This window comes from Amblyomma mixtum, chromosome 10, assembly GCF_055824585.1.
Source record: "Amblyomma mixtum isolate Tamu chromosome 10, ASM5582458v1, whole genome shotgun sequence".
Lineage (NCBI taxonomy): Eukaryota > Metazoa > Arthropoda > Arachnida > Ixodida > Ixodidae > Amblyomma > Amblyomma mixtum.
This window is the reverse complement of record NC_143021.1, coordinates 29,542,860-29,555,807: the sequence shown is the minus strand read 5'-3', so window position 1 is coordinate 29,555,807 and position 12,948 is coordinate 29,542,860. Positions and strand designations below refer to the sequence as shown.

The 12,948-nt window shown below is 52.3% G+C and overlaps 1 protein-coding gene across 1 annotated transcript; it reads right to left on the bottom strand.

Moving 5' to 3' along the window:
- Positions 1–9,850: 9,850 nt before the first annotated feature.
- On the bottom strand, positions 9,851–12,566 carry LOC149325482 (uncharacterized). Its single transcript, XM_089563389.1, has one exon. It carries the CDS (start codon positions 12,365–12,367, stop codon positions 9,908–9,910), a length of 2,460 nt encoding a protein of 819 aa, XP_089419515.1. The 5' UTR covers positions 12,368–12,566; the 3' UTR covers positions 9,851–9,907.
- Between the last annotated feature and the right edge of the window lie 382 nt (positions 12,567–12,948).

The following is a 12,948-nucleotide window of genomic DNA, read 5'->3' as shown; positions in this document are numbered from 1 at the left end:
CTGTGAAGTAACCGCACTGGTAGATACCGGCGCTGATTTCTCTGTGATAAGCAGCCGGCTAGCCACGACCCTCAGAAAGGTTTTAACACCTTGGACTGGGCCCCAGATCCGCACAGTCGGCGGCCATGTTGTGACGCCGACCGGCGTTTGCACCTTACGAATTCAGATCCGCGGCGTCAATTTCCCCGGCTGCTTTGCAGTGCTTCCTGAGTGCTCTAAAGATCTGATTCTCGGTCTGGATTTCCTACAGGAATATGGGGCTGTCATCGACTTTAAGGAGCTGATGGTCTCGTTTGCCGCACACCGTACTGTTGGCGACGAACCGCAGCAACGCAGGACTAAGTTGCGGGTCTGCGATGATGACGTGGTGATTCCGTCGAGAACCACCATGTTAGTAACTGTGGAGTGCGATGACAGCGCCGGCGCTCATGGCATCGCTGAAGCCAAGATGTCACTGCTCCTGGGTCGGCAAGTGTGTGTCGGTCGCGGGCTTATAGAACTGAACAATAAGCGAGCCGAATTACTGATAACAAATTTCGGTTGTGAACCCCAACGTTTAGCGGCCAACACAACGATTGCTTATTTTGAAGAACTCGGAGAATGCGCCGGAGAGTACGCGTTGACGGGGACTACGAAGTCAGTAGAATCAACAAATGCTCCGGTTAAAGTCGACGTGAACCCGAATCTCCTGCCTAGTCGAAAACGCAACCTGCAGACTGTCATTGACTCTTTCCAGGACTGTTTTGCGTCAACCTCCAGTTATCGGCGTCAACCTCAATGCCGATAACAAAACATCGAATTATAGTTGATGAAAGCCAGAGACCATTACACCAGTCGCCGTACTAGATATCTTCAAAGGAACGGGATGCAATTCGAAGGCAAGTTCAAGAAATGCTCCGGGACGACGTGATCCAGCCATCGAAGAGCCCGTGGGCGTCGCTTGTGGTCCTAGTCGCAAAGAAAGATGGGACCCTACAGTTTTGTGTTAATTACCGACGTCTGAACAAAGTAACTAAGAAAGACGTTTATCCTTTGGCGCGCATTGATGACTCCCTAGACCCTCTGCGCCACGCCAAATACTTTTCATCACTCGATTTACGCAGCGGCTACTGGCACATAGAGGTGGACGAACGTGACCGGGAGAAGACCGCATTTATTACCCCGGACGGTTTGTACGAATTCAGGGTGCTCCCCTTCGGTCTATGCTCAGCTCCGGCAACTTTCCAACGGATGATGGACACTGTGCTTTCTGATCTCAAATGGCAGTCGTGTCTCGTGTACCTGGATGATGTTGTCATCTTCTCCGACACTTTCGAAGAACACCTCAGCCGCTTACGCGCTGTTTTCGAAGCTATCCATTCAGCTGGTCTCTCTCTTAAGCCCGAAAAATGTCACTTCGCTTTCCAGGAGCTGAAGTTTTTGGGCCACATTGTGAGCGCCAAGGGCGTTAGCCCAGACCCCGACAAGACTGCCGCCGTCGCTTCTTTTCCCATTCCTGCTGACAAGCGAAGTGTGCGCCGTTTTCTGGGTCTCTGCGCCTACTATCGGCGTGGTGAGCCCCTTACTCGCCTCACCAAAGATAACGAACCGTTCTTCTGGGGTCGGGGGCAACAACATGTCTTCGAAGAGCTACGCACGCGTCTTCAAAGTACACCCATACTTGGGCACTTCGATGAGGCAGCTGACACAGAACTGCACACAGACGCGAGTAACGTTGGCCTTGGTGCGGTACTTGTACAATGGCAGGATGGTGTCGAACGAGTAATCGCTTACGCAAGCCGCACGTTATCCCGGTCTGAGGTGAACTATTCCACCACCGAAAAAGAATGTCTAGCTATTGTGTGGGCAGTAACGAAATTTCGACCCTATTTGTATGGCCGCCCTTTCCGAGTGGTGAGTGACCACCACTCGCTGTGTTGGTTGGCAAATCTCAAGGATCCCTCAGGGCGACTCGCACGCTGGAGCCTCCGACTGCAAGAATTTGATGTCACCATCGTGTATAAATCAGGGCAAAATCACAGTGATGCAGATTGTTTGTCCCGTGCCCCACTTCCAGCCAGCACCGTGGACCTCGATGACGATTCCCTTTTCCTTGGGGTCATCTCCGCGTCCACCCTGGCTCACCGCCAACGAGACGACATTGAATTACGGTCCCTGATTGACTACCTCGATGGAAGCGCTCAGACTCCGCCCCGCATCTTTTCACGCGGCCTGTCATCATTCAGTTTACAGGAGGGCATCCTGTACAAAAAGCACTATAGGTCGACGGAGCCTGCCTATCTGCTCGCTATCCCTAATGCCTTTCGCGATGAAGTCTTGCAGGCGTGCCACGATGATCCTTCCTCTGGTCACCTTGGTTTCTTCCGAACGTTGGCACACATACGGCAAAAGTATTACTGGCCCAAGCTCGCGGAGGTTGTGAAACGCTACGTCCGAACTTGCCGCGAGTGTCAACGTCGCAAGACGTCGTCGACTAAGCCGGCCGGACTATTGCAGCCTATTGATCCACCACAAGTTCCTTTCTACCAAGTCGGCATGGATTTACACGGATCCTTTCCGGAGTCTTCGCTGGGTAACCGGTACATTGTGGTCGCCACCGACTACCTCAGTCGATACTGTGAGACGAAAGCTCTTCCCCGTGGAACAGCTGCGGAAATTGCCACCTTCTTCATGCACAACATCGTGCTTTGTCATGGCGCACCCACGGTCGGTATTACTGATAGAGGAACGGCCTTTACCTCGGCGCTGACACAGGAAGTTATGCGACTCAGCGGCACGAGTCACCGACGAACAACAGCTTATCACCCCCAAACTAATGGACTCACTGAGCGCCTAAATAAGACGATCGCCGACATGATTTCCATGTATGTCGACGACGACCACCGCAACTGGGATGCAGTACTCCCTTACGTTACGTTCGCATATAACACCGCGCTGCAAGAGACTACTCACTTCACACCGTTTCGCTTAGTCCATGGTCGCGAGGTCGTGACAATGCTCGACGCAATGCTGCTTCCTGGTAGTGAAAACTCCACTGTCGTGGGGGCCGACCGCTTTGTTCACGAAGCCGAGGCCGCCCGCCAACTTGCTCGGCAGCATATCCGGCATCAGCAAGAAAAAGACGCTCGCCGTTACAACCATCGCCACAGGGATGTCACTTACCAGCCCGGAGAGCATGTTTGGTTGTGGAGCCCAGTCCGTCAACGAGGGCGCTCTGAAAAGCTTCTTCGGCGGTACTTTGGCCCCTATAAAGTGTTGCGCCAACTCGGCGAGGTAAACTATGAAGTTCTGCCTCAAGGAACTGTTCGCTCCTCTAGACGACCAACGTCCGAAGTTGTGCATGTCGCCCGAATGAAGCCTTACCACGCCCGCTAGCAGCTCACTCGTCTCTACCTTCTCTCTCTCCACTACGCTCTTCACCGTGCGCACCCGTCGAGATGGTGATCGGCCAGAACCGCCTCATGGAATTCGGCAACGTCAACGTCCATCCCACACTTGCCGTGCTGTTCAACCACAACACGCTGCAGCTTGAATATTTCGTCGGACGGAGTACCCACGCTTCCGTGTCGGGAACACTGAACGACCGCGTGCTGCTCCCACTGGAAGTAGCCAATGTCCAGACGATTAAGAGCGCAAAGATCATGGCATTCTCCATCCTGACCGCCCATATGCTCCAGCTATCCGCATATATGCCTCTCCCTCCTCGCGTACGAGATCACGACGGCCGAGACAGTGGATTCCGCGCCCGTCGCCGGTAACTACTATATGCACCAGGACTACTGCGCCTCTCTGCAAGGGCACTCCATGATCAGCGGATGCTCGTGCCCCAAAGGCCTGTGCCCGGTGAAGCGGCTGTCGGACCACAGGCCCTCCCGCGCCGAGGGCGGCGCTTTCCAGAGGGGGGGGGGAGCAATGCCACATTCCTGGACATTCTCGTGGCGCCGTCTCCTGGCCGAACTGCCTTAACCGCCATCCTGGCTAGCCTTAGCCATGGTGGCGGGCAGTGCTTCCTCGTCGTCTCTTCTTCGGGTTCCGCTCGGGAGTTCGCCGCTTCCGGGCGCTGCTCAGTAAAACGTGACCTGGATGTCCCGACTGTATAGCCGCTACAATATATTGTGAGACAGGAGACGCTAGCCCCAGAAAACTGCGCAGGTCTTTGACGCGCGATGGGCGAAGAAAATGCAAAACTGCAGCCACTTTGTCGGGATCAGGCTTTACACCCTTCTGGCTAACGACGTGACCGAGTACCTTGATAGAAGTGGAAGCAAAGCAACATTTCTTGGTGTTTAACTGTAGGCTGGCCTCAGAAAGTGCGCTTAATACTTCATCGAGACGAACAAGGTGTTCAGAAAAAGTCGAAGAAAAAATGACTATGTCGTCGAGGTAGCATAGGCACGTTTTCCACTTCAGGCCTCGGAGAACGGTGTCGATCATGCGCTCGAACGTGGCCGGAGCATTGCATAGGCCGAACGGCATAACGTTGAATTCGTATAATCCGTCGGGAGTGGCGAAAGCAGTTTTTTCCTTGTCGGCCTCATGCATTGGTATTTGCCAGTATCCGGATCTTAGGTCGAGACTAGAGAAAAATTGTGCACCTTGGAGACAGTCGAGGGCGTCATCAATCCGAGGCAGCGGATAAACATCTTTTCTAGTGATCTTGTTAAGGGCGCGATAGTCAACACAAAAGCGTACTGAGCCATCCTTCTTTTGAACGAGCACAACAGGCGAAGACCAAGGACTCTAAGAAGGGCGGATGATGTGGCGCTTGAGCATGTCGGCTACGTTATCTTGAATAACCTTGCGCTCACTAGAAGACACACGATACAGGCGATGGCGAATGATGCCCGAACCATCTGTGTAGATGCCATGCTTAGCTGCGGTGGTTTGGCTCAAGGTTGTTGCCTGGGTATCGAAGGAAGGGGCATGCTTGGTCAAGACGGCAAGCAATTCATCTTTTTGAGTCGGGGTGAGACCGGGGCTGATAGCAGCTGAAATAGATGCAGAGGCAGAGGCAGGGGTCGAAAGAGCGAAGCTTGATGGGGCAGAGGAAAGAACGGCCACAGGTTGAGTGGTATCCACAGAAGCGATGGCTGTGCCTTGACGCAGAAGAATGGGTTCCGGGGTAGTGTTGAAGGCAGTCAGTAGTGAAGACCCATTGGTGAAGCGGAGCAGGGACGCGACGAGAAAGATGCCCCTTGAGAGAAAACGGGGGCTTGGTGTGACGAAAACGTCCCCAGCGTTTACGTGGGCAGAATCAACAGAGAGGACATCTTCGCAGCCGGGGTAAAGTACATGATCAGCGGTGGTAACCAGATGATGAGAAGGCAGGACAGAAACGGCTGAAAGGTCGGATGCAGAAGCCTGTAGAGTAGGGGGACAGCAGGTAATTACAGCTTGCGCAGAGTGGAGGAAGTCCCAGCCGAGGATGAGGGGATAAGCACAGGAGGGAAGCACAGCAAATACTATGTAGTGCAGGATGCCGTCGATAGTGACTCTCGTGCCGTACACAATCCGGAAGGACGCATTGATTCATCATTGGCAGCACGGAGAGAAGGACCACTGTAAGGGGTGCGCACCTTGCGAAGACGAGAACATAAATCAGAACTAATTACAGAAATGGCGGCGCCCGTATCGATCAATGCTTCTACTACAGTGCCTTCAATGTCAACGGTTAAAATGTTCGATGGTTGTGCAGGAGGAATTGAGAGGGCGGCGTGCGGTGCAGTTTTACCTCCGGAAACTGCACAATTTAGTTTTCCGTCTGGCCAGTTGTCTGGGAGGATGGTGGACGTAGAGGCGACGACGAGCGGCGGAAAGGCGATGGGGAGCGGCGGCGCGACGGCCTGTCGGTCGAGGAGCGGTCCGGAGAGGTAGAGGGACAGGAGGGACGATAATTGGTAGGGTCAGCAAACGGTGGGCGGTAAGCGTACGACGAGTGCGGAGCGTCTTGGGAGAAGTCCCCGTACGATGGGCGACGAGGAGGACTGGAGGCAAACGCCAGACGGTAAGCAGGTGACGAGTACGTAGCTCCGTTGCGAAAGTCTGGGTACCACTCGCGCTCGTCGCGTTGACGCCGACGGCACACACGGGCAACATGCCCGCGAATTCCGCAGTAGTGACACACCGGCCGACGTGCAGGCGGACTCCAAACAGGACACATAGCGGGGCTCGGGGACACAGAGACCGGAGTTTGCTGGACGGGCTGTGGATGCGACGGGTAAACAGCAGCAGGAGGCGTCGCAGCAACCTGGGCATAGGTAGGCACAAAACGCGGTACAGGTGGTTCCGCAGCCAAGGGGCGAGTGACCGAAGCGAGCTCGTCTTTGATGAGATCACGCAAAGGCGAGGACGACGGGGCTGGAGGCGGGTGGGAATCAACTGTCGGTAAGGTGGAGCCGTGCACTTCCTCCCGGATAATGGAGCGAATGAGGGAGCGTAAGTCCACGTCGGGTGAAAGTGGGGTGTCCCAGGTGTCTTTTAATCGAAGCGACTGAAGGTCGTCAAGATGATGGCAAGTTGTTCGGATGTCTTGGACTGACGTTGGATTCTGAGCAGCAAGCGTGTTGAAGGCAAATGACCCAAGCCCTTTCAGAAGATGACGTACCCGATCGTTCTCTGACATAGCGCTGTTGACACGTCGACACAGGGCAAGCACGTCTTCAATGTAGGATGTGTAGGACTCACCGGGTAGCTGAACGCGCGTATCTAGCTTTTTTTTGTAGACAGCGGGGCTTGCACCAGATGTGCCAAAGATTTGTCGTATCTGTGCCGAGAAGTGAGCCCAGTCCGGGATGGCATCTTTGTGGTTGACGAACCAAGTCTTGGCCACGGCAGTGAGGTAGAACGACACGTTTACAAGTTTCATCGCTGAGTCCCAACGATTATAGGCACTGACCTGGTTATATTGGTCGAGCCAGTCCTCGACATCGTCCCCACGAAGACCAGCAAAAATGGGAGGCTCGCGCTGCAGTGTGGTGATGGTCCAAGTGGGGTGTCCAGAAGATTGGGAAGAACCGGGTTGGCTCATCGTTGCTGGCTCCAGACGGTTCGAATTGAGAGGAAGAAGAACGGGGGGCCCATCGGGAGTACGAGTGGTGTTGTCGCTGACGGTATCCATCGGTGCGGATGGTACGAGCAGGTGGCGACCGGAACGTAGCTGCAGTCTGGCGGCGGAGAGGACGCAGGGATCGAGAGCACACTCCACCACTTGTGAGACGGGAGACAGAGCGCAGGATGGAGCGAGCTTTAATGGCACCCACAAGTATGGCGACCAACCCTTCGAAGAAGAAGATGAGCGATGATGATGGATATGTACAGATGAAGACGAAGGTCGCATGTTGTGCTTTGAGCGATGATGATGGATATGTACAGATGAAGACGAAGGTAGCATGTTGTGCTTACAATATATTTATTTTGCAACATAAATTTTGCTTCTGGCATATTCTTTCGCTTAACGCAGCACTTCATTCTCTTCAGCTCTCTTTTTACACATCCATCTGTTTTTATTGATTTAACTGGCGTTCACAGCACCTGTTCCAAATTTCTGTGCACAGGGAGGAATACCTTTCGACGGGGGAGAAAAATGAGACGGAAAAGGAGCAGGCAGGTCATTTTTTTTTATCAAGACAACAAAAACCATATTGCACGCACAGCAGAGCGCACATGTGCTGTTGGCACGCGCGTGCCCGCTCAAAAAAGCCGACTTTATAATACAAGCACTTCTACTTGGCCTCCATTTGAATATACTTCCTTCCTCCGCTATATCCGAACTTTGCACAAGCTGTAATCGAATACTGCCAGGCAAACAGCGCTCACAAGCATTGCGGCGCGATCATCTTCACTGAGGTTGAGCCAGGACTTTTCTAGTCTACTACAGCAAATAAAACACGTTTAAAACTTTTTCTAGGGCGTTTCATCCGTTTCAAGATATGTGTTTTCAAATATAACCAGTATTCTTCGCACAAAGTGCTGCACGCACTACCGCTACCAGCGCTTTGATCGAGCCGCAACGAGTAGACGCTCCGAACCCGTCCAGAGTAGTCTCGAACATGCGTCACTTCCGGCGGGCGGCAATGGCGCCCGTTTTTTCAGTTTCGGTATTGAAAACTCCACGATTTTTGCGTGCCTTTTTCACCGTAACTGCTTGAAACTGGAGCGTAATGTTTTGTGGGTAGCATAATACCGGGGTGTACTATGAAAAAACAACCTTTTTACGGTTTGAAAAATTTCGGTCAAGTAGGCCTTTAAGGGACAGACTGTACTCCTTGCCCTTTCTCTCCCTTTTTTTTAAATACCCTCCTCTCCCTCGTGCAGGGCACCCAGCCGGAACACTCTTCCGGTTAGCATCCCTGCCTTCCTTCTTTATCTGTCTATGCCTTTTCACAGGTAGCGGTTTTTGTATTCGTCACTATACTAATGCATAAAGATGGCGTAGTGTCTAATTGAGATAAGGTCTTAATTACTCATTGACATCCACCTGAGCGCAACCAAACGGCTACAAAGGAAAGCTAGACAGCTTTCTGAATTGTGGAATGAAAATAAGAATGAAATTCTATCCGCACTTTGCACCCTTGAAAAACAAAGGGTTTTCTCCGCATCCTGCGACTTACGTACAGCTTGTCATACGGCCCTCTCGGTTCCCATGAAGTCGGTTAATTTATCGTTGTAGGAACGGCAAGGACGAAGTACTAGCGACATCACAAGAACTGCCTGTGAAACATAAGCGCGTGGCCTAAAAATTCGCTTTTGTGTCCTCTAGCACTTTCTGACCCGGGCCCACCTTATTGGGCTGTTGCGACCACTACGACAAAGTTCCAAGCCCGGATATTCATTTTAGATAAATTCACAAAAACAAATTCTGGCCAGTCAATGTGTACTTATTTACTCAATATAAATGCATTCATTTATATGAATTATAAGAAAGATTGAGAGGTTGGGCCACGCTGCAGGCAAATTATTTTTCTTATATTTGTTGCTTAGACATTTCCGATAAGCAAGCGTCAACGTGTAGCTCTTTGGCATGCTGTACTGCCCTCGAGATCAAAAGTGCCTGAAGTGCCTGCTTGAAAGATGGATGAATCGTGCCTTGCGAACTCTTTTCATGCCCCTGAAGCCAGCGGTTAAAAAATGTCAAAAAGATCGAGCAGCGCTCTAATTGGTGCTGAAATATATTATTCAGAACAGCTACTTACTTCAGAAGGGTATATGCTTGGGCAGCTACTTACTATTATGCGCGTGGGGAGAGAGCAACTAACGAAAAGAACACCGAGTGCGTGGGGTATATATAAGCACCACTTTATGATCATTATCCCAGCAGGCATGACGCCGGTTCCTTTATAGTATCTGGTCCCGCAAAAAATTGTACAACTCAGACAGACGGCAAAGCGCATTAATCATTGAAAGCTGTTACAGCTTTGGCTTAGCAATTGCTTACTCCATTTGGCCGTTGATTCTACATCGTCAGCCGTAAGAGAAAGCCTCGGCGCGCTGATGCGAATCAGGGAAATCTGACCTGGCCCCCCGCCGCGTTCCACCCTGTCTCAATCTTCTCGTCAGCCCTTCCATCTCCCCTAGCACGGAGAGCGGAATTACCTACTCTTAAATTTATACCTACCAACTAGGGCAGGTTGTGACCAATGAATTGAGTTTAAATTATGAAAATAAATTTAATCACTTAAAACGTTATGTGCATTAAGTTCGCTCAGTAATTAAGGCCTTACGGCTGACGCTGTGATACCATGGCAGAATGCATGCTTATATGGCTAAAGTAACTAAGACAGCTTTCGCTCTTAAGGAATAAAAATGGAAGCACATGGCAGAACGAAGTGATTATGATATTTTAGACAATGGGTAGACGCAACACACATTTTTACAGGAACAAAGGAACAACATTTAGTACGCCATCATCCTACTCCGGTGAAACAACCACGTCGCTCAAGAGCAAGAACTGCCGTATGTGACGTAGACAGGGTTCGGGCAGGTCGCCCAGTTGCGTCTGCCCGTCATCCCTGGCGCTGCACTCTATGCCGTCACGCACTACGCCTGCGAGGCGCATGAACTCTGTGAAGTCTTGCAGTCCGACCACGCACCGAGCAATCAGCTTCTTAGCTTGAGATTCGTCGACGAACGCCGTCGCCTGAAGCTCGTCTACCAAGGTCGGAGAGGTGGAGATCTTCTCGAAGGCCTCCGCAGTGTACTTCAGACGGGCGCCGGTGACGAAGCGAACAGCCCGCTTTACCAATGCTCGGTTCCTGTGTAGGACGTCATGGATGGTTAGCCGCTCTCCCATCAACTCATCAGCATTATAAAAACAGCTTAGGCCCTGCAGAGAGTAGTTATCCGCAAGCTCCGGCTTTGAGAGCTCCGTGATGAACGAAGTGAAAGCTTCGCGACTGGGAGCGTGTAATGTGAAACTACGCAGGGCTCGACTTCGATGCAGGAGGCTCGCCAGCGGTGCCATGTCACAGGAATTCTGCCTAGAGAAAATGAAGGTCATGCTGCGGATGCTCGGATTTTGGCACACGGCTTCGCATATAACGGGTCCGCACGCATTCCAGCACCGGGCACAGCACACAGATTCCAGAGACAGCGCCAGGTGAGTGATGCTAATCGCGCTCTGGATCATCTGAACAAGGGGCGTTGAGGCTGGCTCTGTCGCACCGTTAAAGCACAAAATCGAGTACACTCGTAGCGTGATGTGCGTCAGGTTAACAGACGTGGTCGCTCCTTCCACAGCAGTCTGGAGCCGGGCGAGGGGAACGGCGAACGAGGGGCAGCCCACCGGACGAATGCCTATGTCCGGGTAGTACACGATGCAGTGGCCACTGACAACCACTCTGTCTTGCAGGCCGCATTCAGAGAGCATTCTGCAGATTTCCCATCTATGGCGACCGAGGTCTTCAAGGATGATCTTCTTCAGCGACTTGTTCGCGGTCACCGCTCGACAAAACTGCTGGCACTCAAAGAGGCTAAAGCCGCACATTGAGAATGTCAGTTCCGTGATGGAGGTGTCATTCTCGAGCACAGCAGAGATCCAGGGCATTACATAGTCATCGTCAGCGTAGTCCAGAATGTGGCACCTTCGGGATGGGTGCCTAAAAATTCCTTCAATTACTTCGTTGTTATCGTCGGGGCAGGTGCACGTGAAGCTGAATTGCCTGAGCGTCTTGTTGGTGAGCAGAAGCTGCTTTATTGCCGTGGCGTACTCCATCCTGAGTGTGTCAACCTCTAGCTTAAGTCTAACCAGCCCCTTGTGAGTAGCCAGGGCATCGCAGATAGTCAAGACGTCTATGTTTGGACCATACCTAGCCTCTTTTATAAACAGCGATCTTAGGGACGAACTCTGCTGCAGGAACGTTCCAAAAAGGATATGCGGGTTGCCTGGGCCGTAGGGTATACCGCCGCCGTTAAGAATCCTTGACGAGAGTGACAGGTCTCGGATGCTCCTATTTTGGAGGAGCCCTGATAGGAAGGTTATGGAGGCCTTAGGGTGCACACGGACCTCCAAAGCTATAAGCGTCTTCAAGGTAGTTGTTTGCGCGAGGAGTGGCGCAAGATCGGCAATCAAGTGCGTGCGCAAGTCCACGGACAGGTCGAGCGGTGTCAGTCGTGTCAGGGAAATTATAGTCTCTGCAAGGGCGTCGGAGACAACAACTCTCGGCGACCTCAAGTCCAACGAAAGCCTCTTCAGCTCCAGCGCGTCGCGAATTGCGAGGCACACGATATCTTCATGGCCGGCGATGATTTTGTCGTTGATGGTGACTCCCGCAACGCAGTGGTGCTTAGTCAGCAGATAGTACAGAAGTGTCGCGGCCCGGTGCTTCTCTTCCGTCATGCCGGGGTTTCTCGTGCATGCGCCATGACTCGCCGGAACGAGGATGAGCTGGGAGGCAGCGTCCTCTTGTAGCTCCAGCCCGACGGCCCAGAAGAAGCTGTTCCAAGCTTTAGTATTGGCTACGATGTGGCACAGATGGCCTTCCCGGCTAGTACATGGTCGACGATGGTCGACTTTTAGACCGGCGTACCGGCTGCAGACTCCTTCCATCTCTTCAAGTGGCAGCGACGGGGCCTTGGGCGCCTCAAAGTCTTCGGGCAGCTCCACGTTTTCGGGCGCTTCCTTGTTTACCCGCTCCTCGACGCCTGTGGGTTTCGCGACGCCTGGGGATGCCTCGGCTTCGGCAGGAACCTCCACATCGGCGGGCGCCTGCTCGTCTTCGGGCACTTCTTTGTTTTCGGGAACACCAGCCTCCTCGGGAACTGGCACCTCCACAGGAACCTCTTCGGACTGCGGAACCTTTTTGGGCGCCACAACCTCCGCTTGGTCAGTTTTGACGGCAGCGCTTTCATCTGGGCGCTTCCGCTTTAGCATGGTGGCAGCCCCGTCCGGATGGAACTGACCTGCAAGAAAAGCATTGCGGAATAAATAAAAGGCCCTTGGCGCAGCTCAAATGACGAAACACATTTTCTGCTGATCTCGCCCAGGCTCGTGACTTGAGTAATGTACAGCATCTTGAATTTAAGTTATTCACCATGCATGTTTTACAGCAACGCGTCCCCACTGCCGTGATCTCGTTCATTCGTCTGATAATTCAACCGGGCGTGACCCACAAAGACATAGTTGGCGTGTAAGGTTGCGTGGAGAGCATGTTGGCATGATAATCCTGGGCATGAGACGAGCTAAGAGTTTTCCTAAAATCGTCTTTTGTCCCTACTCTGTGCTACAAGATCTATCCCTGCCGTACAAGCATGCAATTGATGACGTCACGTGGAAACCATTTATTCATCCAGAGAAGAGATGAAAATACAGCTTGAGAGGATAAGTATCCTTAAAAAGCTGCCACAAGGATGCGTTCTTACGTAAACAAAGGAAGAGAAGACAGGAGAAATTATAAATGAAGCCAAAACACTCGAGTGTCACGGCGTCGTACGGGATGCATAATCATCATGAGC

Bases quoted from the DNA above. Each gene is read 5' to 3' on its own strand.
- LOC149325482 (XM_089563389.1), bottom strand. From the start codon at position 12,367: ATGCTAAAGCGGAAGCGCCCAGATGAAAGCGCTGCCGTCAAAACTGAC.